Source organism: Phyllobates terribilis, unplaced genomic scaffold, assembly GCF_046119375.1.
Source record: "Phyllobates terribilis strain yellow unplaced genomic scaffold, ASM4611937v1 Scaffold_3__8_contigs__length_932513732, whole genome shotgun sequence".
NCBI lineage: Eukaryota > Metazoa > Chordata > Amphibia > Anura > Dendrobatidae > Phyllobates > Phyllobates terribilis.
The window spans coordinates 998306-1013536 of record NW_027362763.1 but is presented as its reverse complement, the minus strand read 5'-3'; the positions used below and the strand labels follow the sequence as shown (position 1 = coordinate 1013536).

Below are 15231 nucleotides of genomic sequence, written 5' to 3'. Positions count from 1 at the left end.
AGAACTATGAGACCTGAAGTCAGCTCCTCCCACTATAGGGTGACAGGAGAACTATGAGACCTGGAGCCAGCTCCTCCCACTATAGGGTGACACAGTAGAACTATGAGACCTGGAGTCAGCTCCTCCCACTATAGGGTGACACAGGAGAACTAGGAGACCTGGAGTCAGCTCCTCCCACTATAGGGTGACAGGAGAACTATGAGACCTGGAGTAAGCTCCTCCCACTATAGGGTGACAGGAGAACTAGGAGACCTGGAGTCAGCTCCTCCCACTATAGGGTGACAGGAGAACTATGAGACCTGGAGCCAGCTCCTCCCACTATAGGGCGCAGGCACAGAGAACTATGAGACCAGGAGTCAGCTCCTCCCACTATAGGGTGACAGGAGAACTAGGAGACCTGGAGTCAGCTCCTCCCACTGCGGGGTGACACAGGAGAACTATGAGACCTGGAGTCAGCTCCTCCCACTGCGGGGTGACACAGGAGAACTATGAGACCTGGAGTCAGCTCCTCCCACTATAGGGTGACAGGAGAACTATGAGACCTGGAGTCAGCTCCTCCCACTATAGGGTGACAGGAGAACTATGAGACCAGGAGTCAGCTCCTCCCACTATAGGGTTACAGGAGAACTATGAGACCTGGAGTCAGCTCCTCCCACTATAGGGTGACAGGAGAACTATGAGACCTGGAGTCAGCTCCTCCCACTATAGGGTGACAGGAGAACTATGAGACCTGGAGTCAGCTCCTCCCACTATAGGGTGACAGGAGAACTATGAGACCAGGAGTCAGCTCCTCCCACTATAGGGTTACAGGAGAACTATGAGACCTGGAGTCAGCTCCTCCCACTATAGGGTGACAGGAGAACTATGAGACCTGGAGTCAGCTCCTCCCACTATAGGGCGCCGGCACAGACTGCACTCAGAGATTCTCACGTTTATTTCACTCTACATAAAAAATTATCACACCACAAATATAAAGACCCTTCAATCATCGCCTACACCCCACCGGGGTCACCCTGAGGAGCCGCCATCTTCTGCCGGGACCCCGAGTCTGCAAACGAGAAAACAGAGAAGTGTAAGATGTTATATACACAGTCACCACTAGAGGGGGCTCTTCACATACAGATGTGTATATATACAGTCACCACTAGAGGGGGCTCTTCACATACAGATGTGTATATATACAGTCACCACTAGAGGGGGCTCCTCACATACAGATGTGTATATATACAGTCACCACTAGAGGGGGCTCTTCACATACAGATGTGTATATATATAGTCACCACTAGAGGGGGCTCTTCACATACAGATGTGTATATATACAGTCACCACTAGAGGGGGCTCCTCACATACAGATGTGTATATATACAGTCACCACTAGAGGGAGCTCCTCACATACAGATATGTATATATACAGTCACCACTAGAGGGGGCTCCTCACATACAGATGTATATATATATATATACAGTCTCCACTAGAGGGGTCTCCTCACATACAGATGTGTATATACACAGTCACCACTAGAGGGGGCTCCTCACATACAGATGTGTATATATACAGTCACCACTAGAAGGGGCTCCTCACATACAGATGTGTATATATACAGTCACCACTAGAGGGGGCTCCTCACATACAGATGTGTATATACAGTCACCACTAGAGGGGACTCCTCACATACAGATGTGTATATATATATATATATATATATATATATATATATATATATATATATATATATATATATATATATATATATATATATATATATATATATATATATATATATATATAGTCACCACTAGAGGGAGCTCCTCACATACAGATGTGTATATATACAGTCACTACTAGAGGGGGCTCCTCACATACAGATGTGTATATATACAGTCACCACTAGAGGGAGCTCCTCACATACAGATGTTATATACACAGTCACCACTAGAGGGGGTTCCTCACATACAGATGTGTATATATACAGTCACCACTAGAGGGGGTTCCTCACATACAGATGTGTATATATACAGTCACCACTAGAGGGGGCTCCTCACATACAGATGTGTATATATACAGTCACCAGTAGAGGGGGCTCTTCACATACAGATGTGTATATATACATTCACCACTAGAGGGGGCTCCTCACATACAGATGTGTATATACAGTCACCACTAGAGGGGACTCCTCACATACAGACGTGTATATATATATATATATATATATATATATATATATATATATAGTCACCACTAGAGGGAGCTCCTCACATACAGATGTGTATATATACAGTCACTACTAGAGGGGGCTCCTCACATACAGATGTGTATATATACAGTCACCACTAGAGGGAGCTCCTCACATACAGATGTTATATACACAGTCACCACTAGAGGGGGTTCCTCACATACAGATGTGTATATATACAGTCACCACTAGAGGGGGTTCCTCACATACAGATGTGTATATATACAGTCACCACTAGAGGGGGCTCCTCACATACAGATGTGTATATAAATACAGTCACCACTAGAGGGAGCTCCTCACATACAGATGTGTATATATACAGTCACCACTAGAGGGGGCTCCTCACATACAGATGTGTATATATATATACAGTCACCACTAGAGGGGCTCCTCACATACAGATGTGTATATATACAGTCACCACTAGAGGGGTCTCCTCACATACAGATGTGTATATATACAGTCACCACTAGAGGGGGCTCCTCACATACAGATGTGTATATATATATACAGTCACCACTAGAGGGGCTCCTCACATACAGATGTGTATATATACAGTCACCACTAGAGGGGTCTCCTCACATACAGATGTGTATATATACAGTCACCACTAGAGGGGGCTCCTCACATACAGATGTAGATATATACAGTCACCACTAGAGGGGACTCCTCACATACAGATGTGTATATATACAGTCACCACTAGAGGGGGCTCCTCACATACAGATGTGTATATACAGTCACCACTAGAGGGGGCTCCTCACATACAGATGTATATATATATACAGTCACCACTAGAGGGGCTCCTCACATACAGATGTAGATATATACAGTCACCAATAGAGGGGACTCCTCACATACAGATGTATATATATACAGTCACCACTAGAGGGGGCTCCTCACATACAGATGTGTATATACACAGACACCACTAGAGGGGGCTCCTCACATACAGATGTGTATATATACAGTCACCACTAGAGGGGGCTCCTCACATACAGATGTGTATATACACAGACACCACTAGAGGGGGCTCCTCACATACAGATGTGTATATATACAGTCACCACTAGAGGGAGATCCTCACATACAGATGTGTATATATACAGTCACCACTAGAGGGGGTTCCTCACATACAGATGTGTATATATATACAGTCACCACTAGAGGGGGCTCCTCATACAGAAGTGTGTATATATACAGTCACCAATAGAGGGGGCTCCTCACATACAGATGTGTATATACAGTCACCACTAGAGGGGGCTCCTCACATACAGATGTGTATATATACAGTCACCACTAGAGGGAGCTCCTCACATACAAATGTGTATATATACAGTCACCACTAGAGGGGGCTCCTCACATACAGATGTGTATATATACAGTCACCACTAGAGGGGGCTCCTCACATACAGATGTGTATATATATACATTCACCACTAGAGGGGGTTCCTCACATACAGATGTATATATATACAGTCACCACTAGAGAGAGCTCCTCACATACAGATGTGTATATATATACAGTCATGACTAGAGGGGGCTCCTCACATACAGATGTATATATATACAGCCATGACTAGAGGGGGCTCCTCACATACAGATGTGTATATACACAGTCACCACAAGAGGGGGCTCCTCACATACAGATGTGTATATATACAGTCACCACTAGAGGGGGCTCCTCACATACAAATGTGTATATATACAGTCACCACTAGAGGGGGCTCCTCACATACAGATGTGTATATATACAGTCACCACTAGAGGGGGCTCCTCACATACAGATGTGTATATATACAGTCACCACTAGAGGGGGCTCCTCACATACAGATGTGTATATATACAGTCACCACTAGAGGGGGCTCCTCACATACAGATGTGTATATATATACAGTCACCACTAGAGGGGGCTCCTCATACAGAAGTGTGTATATATACAGTCACCAATAGAGGGGGCTCCTCACATACAGATGTGTATATATACAGTCACCACTAGAGGGGGTTCCTCACATACAGATGTGTATATATATACAGTCACCACTAGAGGGGGCTCCTCATACAGAAGTGTGTATATATACAGTCACCAATAGAGGGGGCTCCTCACATACAGATGTGTATATACAGTCACCACTAGAGGGGGCTCCTCACATACAGATGTGTATATATACAGTCACCACTAGAGGGAGCTCCTCACATACAGATGTTATATACACAGTCACCACTAGAGGGGGTTCCTCACATACAGATGTGTATATATACAGTCACCACTAGAGGGGGTTCCTCACATACAGATGTGTATATATACAGTCACCACTAGAGGGGGCTCCTCACATACAGATGTGTATATATACAGTCACCAGTAGAGGGGGCTCTTCACATACAGATGTGTATATATACATTCACCACTAGAGGGGGCTCCTCACATAAAGGTGTGTATATACAGTCACCACTAGAGGGGGCTCCTCACATACAGATGTGTATATACAGTCACCACTAGAGGGGACTCCTCACATACAGACGTGTATATATATATATATATATATATATAGTCACCACTAGAGGGAGCTCCTCACATACAGATGTGTATATATACAGTCACTACTAGAGGGGGCTCCTCACATACAGATGTGTATATATACAGTCACCACTAGAGGGAGCTCCTCACATACAGATGTTATATACACAGTCACCACTAGAGGGGGTTCCTCACATACAGATGTGTATATATACAGTCACCACTAGAGGGGGTTCCTCACATACAGATGTGTATATATACAGTCACCACTAGAGGGGGCTCCTCACATACAGATGTGTATATAAATACAGTCACCACTAGAGGGAGCTCCTCACATACAGATGTGTATATATACAGTCACCACTAGAGGGGGCTCCTCACATACAAATGTGTATATATACAGTCACCACTAGAGGGGGCTCCTCACATACAGATGTGTATATATATATACAGTCACCACTAGAGGGGCTCCTCACATACAGATGTGTATATATACAGTCACCACTAGAGGGGTCTCCTCACATACAGATGTGTATATATACAGTCACCACTAGAGGGGGCTCCTCACATACAGATGTGTATATATATATACAGTCACCACTAGAGGGGCTCCTCACATACAGATGTGTATATATACAGTCACCACTAGAGGGGTCTCCTCACATACAGATGTGTATATATACAGTCACCACTAGAGGGGGCTCCTCACATACAGATGTAGATATATACAGTCACCACTAGAGGGGACTCCTCACATACAGATGTGTATATATACAGTCACCACTAGAGGGGGCTCCTCATACAGAAGTGTGTATATATACAGTCACCACTAGAGGGGGCTCCTCACATACAGATGTGTATATACAGTCACCACTAGAGGGGGCTCCTCACATACAGATGTATATATATATATACAGTCACCACTAGAGGGGCTCCTCACATACAGATGTAGATATATACAGTCACCAATAGAGGGGACTCCTCACATACAGATGTATATATATACAGTCACCACTAGAGGGGGCTCCTCACATACAGATGTGTATATACACAGACACCACTAGAGGGGGCTCCTCACATACAGATGTGTATATATACAGTCACCACTAGAGGGGGCTCCTCACATACAGATGTAGATATATACAGTCACCAATAGAGGGGACTCCTCACATACAGATGTATATATATACAGTCACCACTAGAGGGGGCTCCTCACATACAGATGTGTATATACACAGACACCACTAGAGGGGGCTCCTCACATACAGATGTGTATATATACAGTCACCACTAGAGGGGGCTCCTAACATACAGATGTGTATATACACAGACACCACTAGAGGGGGCTCCTCACATACAGATGTGTATATATACAGTCACCACTAGAGGGAGATCCTCACATACAGATGTGTATATATACAGTCACCACTAGAGGGGGTTCCTCACATACAGATGTGTATATATATATACAGTCACCACTAGAGGGGGCTCCTCACATACAGATGTGTATATATATACAGTCACCACTAGAGGGGGCTCCTCATGCAGAAGTGTGTATATATACAGTCACCACTAGAGGGGGCTCCTCACATACAGATGTGTATATATACAGTCACCACTAGAGGGGGTTCCTCACATACAGATGTGTATATATATACAGTCACCACTAGAGGGGGCTCCTCATACAGAAGTGTGTATATATACAGTCACCAATAGAGGGGGCTCCTCACATACAGATGTGTATATACAGTCACCACTAGAGGGGGCTCCTCACATACAGATGTGTATATATACAGTCACCACTAGAGGGAGCTCCTCACATACAAATGTGTATATATACAGTCACCACTAGAGGGGGCTCCTCACATACAGATGTGTATATATACAGTCACCACTAGAGGGGGCTCCTCACATACAGATGTGTATATATATACATTCACCACTAGAGGGGGTTCCTCACATACAGATGTATATATATACAGTCACCACTAGAGAGAGCTCCTCACATACAGATGTGTATATATATACAGTCATGACTAGAGGGGGCTCCTCACATACAGATGTATATATATACAGCCATGACTAGAGGGGGCTCCTCACATACAGATGTGTATATATACAGTCACCACTAGAGGGGGCTCCTCACATACAGATGTGTATATATACAGTCACCACTAGAGGGGGCTCCTCACATACAGATATGTATATATACAGTCACCACTAGAAGGGGCTCCTCACATACAGTTGTGTATATATACAGTCACCACTAGAGGGGGCTCCTCACATACAGATGTGTATATATACAGTCACCACTAGAGGGGGCTCCTCACATACAGATGTGTATATATACAGTCACCACTAGAGGGGTCTCCTCACATACAGATGTGTGTATATACACAGTCACCACTAGAGGGGGGTCCTCACATACAGATGTGTGTATATACAGGCACCACTAGAGGGGGCTCCTCACATACAGATATGTATATATACAGTCACCACTAGAGGGGGCTCCTCACATACAGATGTGTATATATACAGTCATCAGTAGAGGGGGCTCCTCACATACAGATGTGTATATATACAGTGATCACTAGAGGGAGCTCCTCACATACAGATGTGTATATATACACTCACCACTAGAGGGGGCTCCTCACATACAGATGTTTACATATACATTCACCACTAGAGGAGGCTCCTCACATACAGATGTGTATATATACTGTCACCACTAGAGGGAGCTCCTCACATACAGATGTGTATATATACAGTCACCACTAGAGGGGGCTCCTAACATACAGATGTGTATATATACAGTCACCACTAGAGGAGGCTCCTCATATACAGATGTGTATATATACAGTCACCACTAGAGGGGGCTCCTCACATACAGATGTGTATATATACAGTCACCACTAGAGGGAGCTCCTCACATACAGATGTGTATATATACAGTCACCACTAGAGGGGGCTCCTCACATACAGATGTGTATATATACAGTCACCACTAGAGCGAGCTCCTCACATACAGATGTATATATATATACAGTCACCACAAGAGGGGGCTCCTCACACACAGATGTATATATATACAGTAACCACTAGAGGGGGCTCTTCACATACAGATGTATATATACAGTGATCACTAGAGGGGGCTCCTCACATACAGATGTATATATATATACAGTCACCACTAGAGGGGGCTCCTCACATACAGAAGTATATATATACATATACTTTCACCACTAGAGGGGGCTCCTCACATACAGATGTATATATATATACAGTCACCACTAGAGGGAGCTCCTCACATACAGATGTGTATATATACAGTCACCACTAGAGGGGGCTCCTCACATACAGATGTGTATATATACAGTCACCACTAGACGGGGCTCCTCACATAAAGATGTGTATATACTGTCACCACCAGAGGGGTCTCCTCACATACAGATGTGTATATATACAGTCACCACTAGAGGGAGCTCCTCACATACAGATGTATTTATATATACAGTCACCACTAGAGGGGGCTCCTCACATACAGATGTGTATATATACAGTCACCACTAGAGGGAGCTCCTCACATACAGATGTATTTATATATACAGTCACCACTAGAGGGAGCTCCTCACATACAGATGTGTATATATACAGTCACCACTAGAGGGGACTCCTCACATACAGATGTGTATATATGAAGTCAGCACTAGAGGGGGCTCCTCACATACAGATATGTATATATACAGTCAGCACTAGAGGGGGCTCCTTACATACAGATGTGTATATATACCGTCACCACTAGTAGGGGCTACTCACATACAGATGTGTATATATACAGTCACCACTAGAGGGAGCTCCTCACATACAGATGTGTATATATACATTCACCACTAGAGGGGGCTCCTCACATAAAGATGTGAATATACAGTCACCACTAGATGGGGCTCCTCACATACAGATGTGTATATATACATTCACCAATAGAGGGGGCTCCTCACATACAGATGTGTATATATACAGTCACCACTAGAGGGGGCTCCTCACATACAGATGTGTATATATACAGTCACCACTATAGGGGGCTCCTCACATACAGATGTGTATATATACAGTCACCACTAGAGGGGGGTCCTCACATACAGATGTGTATATATACAGTCACCACTAGAGGGGGCTCCTCACATACAGATGTGTATATATACAGTCACCACTAGAGGGAGCTCCTCACATACAGATGTGTATATATACAGTCATCAGTAGAGGGGGCTCCTCACATACAGATGTGTATATATACAGTGATCACTAGAGGGAGCTCCTCACATACAGATGTGTATATATACACTCACCACTAGAGGGGGCTCCTCACATACAGATGTGTATATATACATTAACCAATAGAGGGGGCTCCTCACATACAGATATGTATATATACAGTCACCACTAGAGGGGGCTCCTCACATACAGATGTGAATATATATACAGTCTCCACTAGAGGGGGCTCCTCACATACAGATGTGTATATATACAGTCACCACTAGAGGGGGCTCCTCACATACTGATGTATATATATATACAGTCACCACTAGCGGGGGCTCCTCACATACAGATGTGTATATATACAGTCACCACTAGAGGGGGCTCCTCACATACAGATGTGTATATATACAGTCACCACTGGAAGGGCTCCTCACATACAGATGTATATATACAGTGATCACTAGAGGGAGCTCCTCACATACAGATGTGTGTATATATACATTCACCACCAGAGGGGGCTCCTCACATACAGATGTATATATATATACAGTCACCACTAGAGGGAGCTCCTCACATACAGATGTGAATATATACAGTCACCACAAGAGGGGGCTCCTAACATACAGATGTGTATATATACAGTCACCACTAGAGGGGGCTCCTCACATAAAGATGTGTATATATACAGTCACCACTAGAGGGAGCTCTTCACATACAGATGTGTATATATACTGTCACCACTAGAGGGAGCTCCTCAAATACAGAAGTGTATATACACAGTCACGACTAGAGGAGGCTCCTCACATACAGATGTGTATATACACAGTCACCACTAGAGGGAGCTCCTCACATAAAGATGTGTATATATACAGTCACCACTACAGGGAGCTCCTCACATACAGATGTGTATATATTCATTCACCACTAGAGGGGACTCCTCACATACAGATGTGTATATATACAGTCACCACTAGAGGGGGCTCCTCACATACATATGTGTACATATTCATTCACCACTAGAGGGGGCTCCTCACATAAAGATGTGTATATACAGTCACCACTAGAGGGGGCTCCTCACATACAGATGTGTATATATACAGTCACCACTAGAGGGAGATGCTCACATACAGATGTGTATATATACATTCACCACTAGAGGGGGCTCCTCACATAAAGGTGTGTATATACAGTCACCACTAGAGGGGGCTCCTCACATACAGATGTGTATATATACATTCACCACTAGAGGGGACTCCTCACAGACAGATATGTGTATATACAGTCACCACTAGAGGGGGCTGCTCACATACAGATGTGTATATATACAGTCACCACTAGAGGGGGCTCCTCACATTCAGATGTGTATATATACAGTCACTACAAGAGGGGGCTCCTCACATACAGATGTGTATATATACAGTCACCACTAGAGGGGGCTCCTCACATACAGATGTGTATATATACAGTCACCACTAGAGGGGGCTCCTCACATACAGATGTGTATATTTACAGTCACCACTAGAGGTTGCTCCTCACATACAGATGTGTATATATACAGTCACCATGAGAGGGGGCTCCTCACATACAGATGTGTATATATACAGTCACCACTAGAGGGAGCTCAACACATACAGATGTGTATATATACAGTCACCACTAGAGGGAGCTCCTCACATACAGATGTGTATATATACAGTCACCACTAGAGGGGTCTCCTCACATACAGATGTGTATATATATACAGTCACCACTAGAGGGGCTCCTCACATACAGATGTGTATATATACAGTCCCCACTAGAGGGGGCTCCTCACATACAGATGTGTATATATATACAGTCACCACTAGTGGGGGCTCCTCACATACAGATGTATATATATACAGTCACCACTAGAGGGGACTCCTCACATACAGATGTGTATATATGAAGTCAGTACTAGAGGGGGCTCCTCACATACAGATATGTATATATACAGTCACCATTAGAGGGGGCTCCTCCCATACAGATGTGTATATATACATTCACCACTAGTAGGGGCTACTCACATACAGATGTGTATATATACAGTCACCACTAGAGGGGGCTCCTCACATACAGATGTGTATATATACAGTCACCACTAGAGGGAGCTCCTCACATACAGATGTATTTATATATACAGTCACCACTAGAGGGGGCTCCTCACATACAGATGTGTATATATACAGTCACCACTAGAGGGGACTCCTCACATACAGATGTGTATATATATATATATATATATATATATATACAGTCACCACTAGTGGGGGCTCCTCACATACAGATGTATATATATACAGTCACCACTAGAGGGGACTCCTCACATACAGATGTGTATATATGAAGTCAGCACTAGAGGGGGCTCCTCACATACAGATATGTATATATACAGTCACCACTAGAGGGGGCTCCTTACATACAGATGTGTATATATACCGTCACCACTAGTAGGGGCTACTCACATACAGATGTGTATATATACAGTCACCACTAGAGGGAGCTCCTCACATACAGATGTGTATATATACATTCACCACTAGAGGGGGCTCCTCACATAAAGATGTGTATATACAGTCACCACTAGAAGGGGCACCTCACATACAGATGTGTATATATATATATAGTCACCACTAGAGGGAGCTCCTCACATACAGATGTGTATATATACATTCACCACTAGAGGGGGCTCCTCACATAAAGATGTGAATATACAGTCACCACTAGATGGGGCTCCTCACATACAGATGTGTATATATACAGTCACCACTAGAGGGGGGTCCTCACATACAGATGTGTATATATACATTCACCAATAGAGGGGGCTCCTCACATACAGATATGTATATATACAGTCACCACTAGAGGGGGCTCCTCACATACAGATGTGAATATATATACAGTCACCACTAGAGGGGGCTCCTCACATACAGATGTGTATATATACAGTCACCACTAGAGGGGGATCCTCACATACTGATGTATATATATATACAGTCACCACTAGCGGGGGCTCCTCACATACAGATGTGTATATATACAGTCACCACTAGAGGGGGCTCCTCACATACAGATGTGTATATATACAGTCACCACTAGAGGGAGATCCTCACATATAGATATGTGTATATATACAGTCACCACTAGAGGGGGCTCCTCACATACAGATGTATATATATACAGTCACCACTAGAGGGAGATCCTCACATATAGATATGTGTATATATACAGTCACCACTAGAGGGGGATCCTCACATACAGATGTATATATATACAGTCACCACTAGAAGGAGCTCCTCACATACAGATGTATATATACAGTGATCACTAGAGGGAGCTCCTCACATACAGATGTGTGTATATATACATTCACCACCAGAGGGGGCTCCTCACATACAGATGTATATATATATATACAGTCACCACTAGAGGGAGCTCCTCACATACAGATGTGTATATATACAGTCACCACAAGAGGGGGCTCCTAACATACAGATGTGTATATATACAGTCATGGCCAAAAGTATTGAGAATGAGACAAATGGTAATTTTTCCAAAGTTTACTGCTTTATTTTTTGTAATGTCAATTTGCATATACTCCTGAATGTCAAAGAGTGATCAGCTTAACAGCAATTACTGTACTTGCAAAGTCAATATTTGCCCAGAAAATGAACTTTAACCCCCAAAACACATTTCAACATCATTGCAGTCCTGCCTTAAAAGGAGCAGCTAACATCGTTTTAGCGATTGATCCATTAACACAGGTGTGGGTGTTGATGAGGACAGGGCTGGCGATCAATCAGTCATGATTAAGTAAGAATGACATCACTGGACACTTTAAAAGGAGGCTGGTTCTTGGTATCATTGTTTCTCTTCCGTTAACCATGGTTATCTCTAAAGAAACACGTGCTGCCATCATTGCACTGCACAAAAATGGCCTAACAGGGAAGAGTATCGCAGCTACAAAGATTGCACCTCAGTCAACAATCTATCGCATCATCAAGAACTTCAAGGAGAGAGCTTCCATTGTTGTCAAAAAGGCTCCAGGGCGCCCAAGAAAGACCAGCAAGCTCCAGGACCGTATCTTAAAACTGTTTCAGCTGCGGGATCGGACTACCAGCAGTGCCGAGCTTGCTCAGGAATGGCAGCAGGCTGGTGTGAGTGCTTCTGCACGCACTGTGAGGCGGAGACTCTTTGAGCAAGGGCTGGTTTCAAGGAGGGCAGCAAAGAAGCCACTTCTCTCCAGAAAAAACATCAGGGACCGACTGATATTCTGCAAAAGGTACAGGGAGTGGACTGCTGAGGACTGGGGCAAAGTCATTTTCTCTGATGAGTCCCCTTTTCGATTGTTTGGGACATCTGGAAAACAGCTTATTCGGAGAAGAAGAGGTGAGGGCTACCACCGGTCTTGTCCCATGCCAACTGTAAAGAATCCTGAAACCATTCATGTGTGGGGTTGCTTCTCAGCCAAGGGAATCGGCTCACTCACAGTCTTGCCTAAAAACACAGCCATGAATAAAGAATGGTACCAGAATGTCCTCCAAGAGCAACTTCTCCCAACCGTCCAAGAGCAGTTTGGCGCCCAACAATGCCTTTTCCAGCATGATGGAGCACCTTGCCATAAAGCAAAGGTGATAACTAAATGGCTCATGGAACAAAACATAGAGATTTTGGGTCCATGGCCTGGAAACTCCCCAGATCTTAATCCCATTGAGAACTTGTGGTCAATCATCAAGAGACGGGTGGACAAACAAAAACCAACAAATTCTGGCAAAATGCAAGCATTGATTATGCAAGAATGGACTGCTATCAGTCAGGATTTGGTCCAAAAGTTGATTGAGAGCATGCCAGGGAGAATTACAGAGGTCTTGAAGATGAAGGGGCAACACTGCAAATATTGACTTGCTGCATTAACTCATTCTAACTGTCAATATAACCTATTGGTCCTCATAATATGATTGCAATTATATTTCTGTATGTGATATAAACATCAGACAAACACTAATAAAAACCAGAGGCCAGCAGATCATGTGAAAATATAATTTTGGTGTCATTCTCAAAACTTTTGGCCATGACTGTACAGTCACCACTAGAGGGGGCTCCTCACATAAAGATGTGTATATATATACAGTCACCACTAGAGGGATTTCCTCACATGCAGATGTGTATATATACAGTCACCACTAGAGGGAGCTCTTCACATACAGATGTGTATATATACAGTCACCACTAGAGGGAGCTGCTCAAATACAGATGTGTATATACACAGTCACGACTAGAGGAGGCTCCTCACATACAGATGTGTATATACACAGTCACCACTAGAGGGAGCTCCTCACATAAAGATGTGTATATACAGTCACCACCAGAGGGGGCTCCTCACATACAGATGTGTATATATACAGTCACCACTACTGGGAGCTCCTCACATACAGATGTGTATATATTCATTCACCACTAGAGGGGACTCCTCACATACAGATGTGTATATATACAGTCACCACTAGAGGAGGCTCCTCACATACATATGTGTATATATTCATTCACCACTAGAGGGGGTTCCTCACAAAGATGTGCATATACAGTCACCACTAGAGGGGGCTCCTCACATACAGATGTGTATATATACAGTCACCACTAGAGGGAGATGCTCACATACAGATGTGTATATATACATTGACCACTAGAGGGGGCTCCTCACATAAAGATGTCTATATACAGTCACCACTAGAGGGGGCTCCTCACATACAGATGTGTATATATACATTCACCACTAGAGGGGACTTCTCACATACAGATGTGTATATATACAGTCACCACTAGAGGGTGCTCCTCACATACAGATGTGTATATATACATTCACCACTAGAGGGGACTCCTCACATACAGATGTGTATATATACAGTCACCACTAGAGGGTGCTCCTCACATACAGATGTGTGTATATACAGTCACCACTAGAGGGGGCTGCTCACATACAGATGTGTATATATACAGTCACCACTAGAGGGTGCTCCTCACATACAGATGTGTGTATATACAGTCACCACTAGAGGGGGCTCCTCACATACAGATGTGTATGTATACAGTCACTACAAGAGGGGGCTCCTCACATACAGATGTGTATATATACAGTCACCACTAGAGGGGGCTCCTCACATACAGATGTGTATATATACAGTCACCACTAGAGGGGGCTGCTCA

At 43.8% G+C, this 15231-nt stretch overlaps 1 protein-coding gene across 1 annotated transcript in view; it reads right to left on the bottom strand.

Annotated features, from left to right (window-relative positions):
- Positions 1–917: 917 nt before the first annotated feature.
- The window catches only part of TRIM54 (tripartite motif containing 54), a 540134-nt gene continuing 525820 nt past the window's right edge, over positions 918–15231 (bottom strand). Inside the window, exon 9 of the mRNA XM_073673604.1 lies at positions 918–1048. Coding sequence (XP_073529705.1) covers positions 993–1048 — 56 coding nt within the window. The 3' untranslated portion in view covers positions 918–992. The remainder of the gene's footprint in view (positions 1049–15231) is intronic.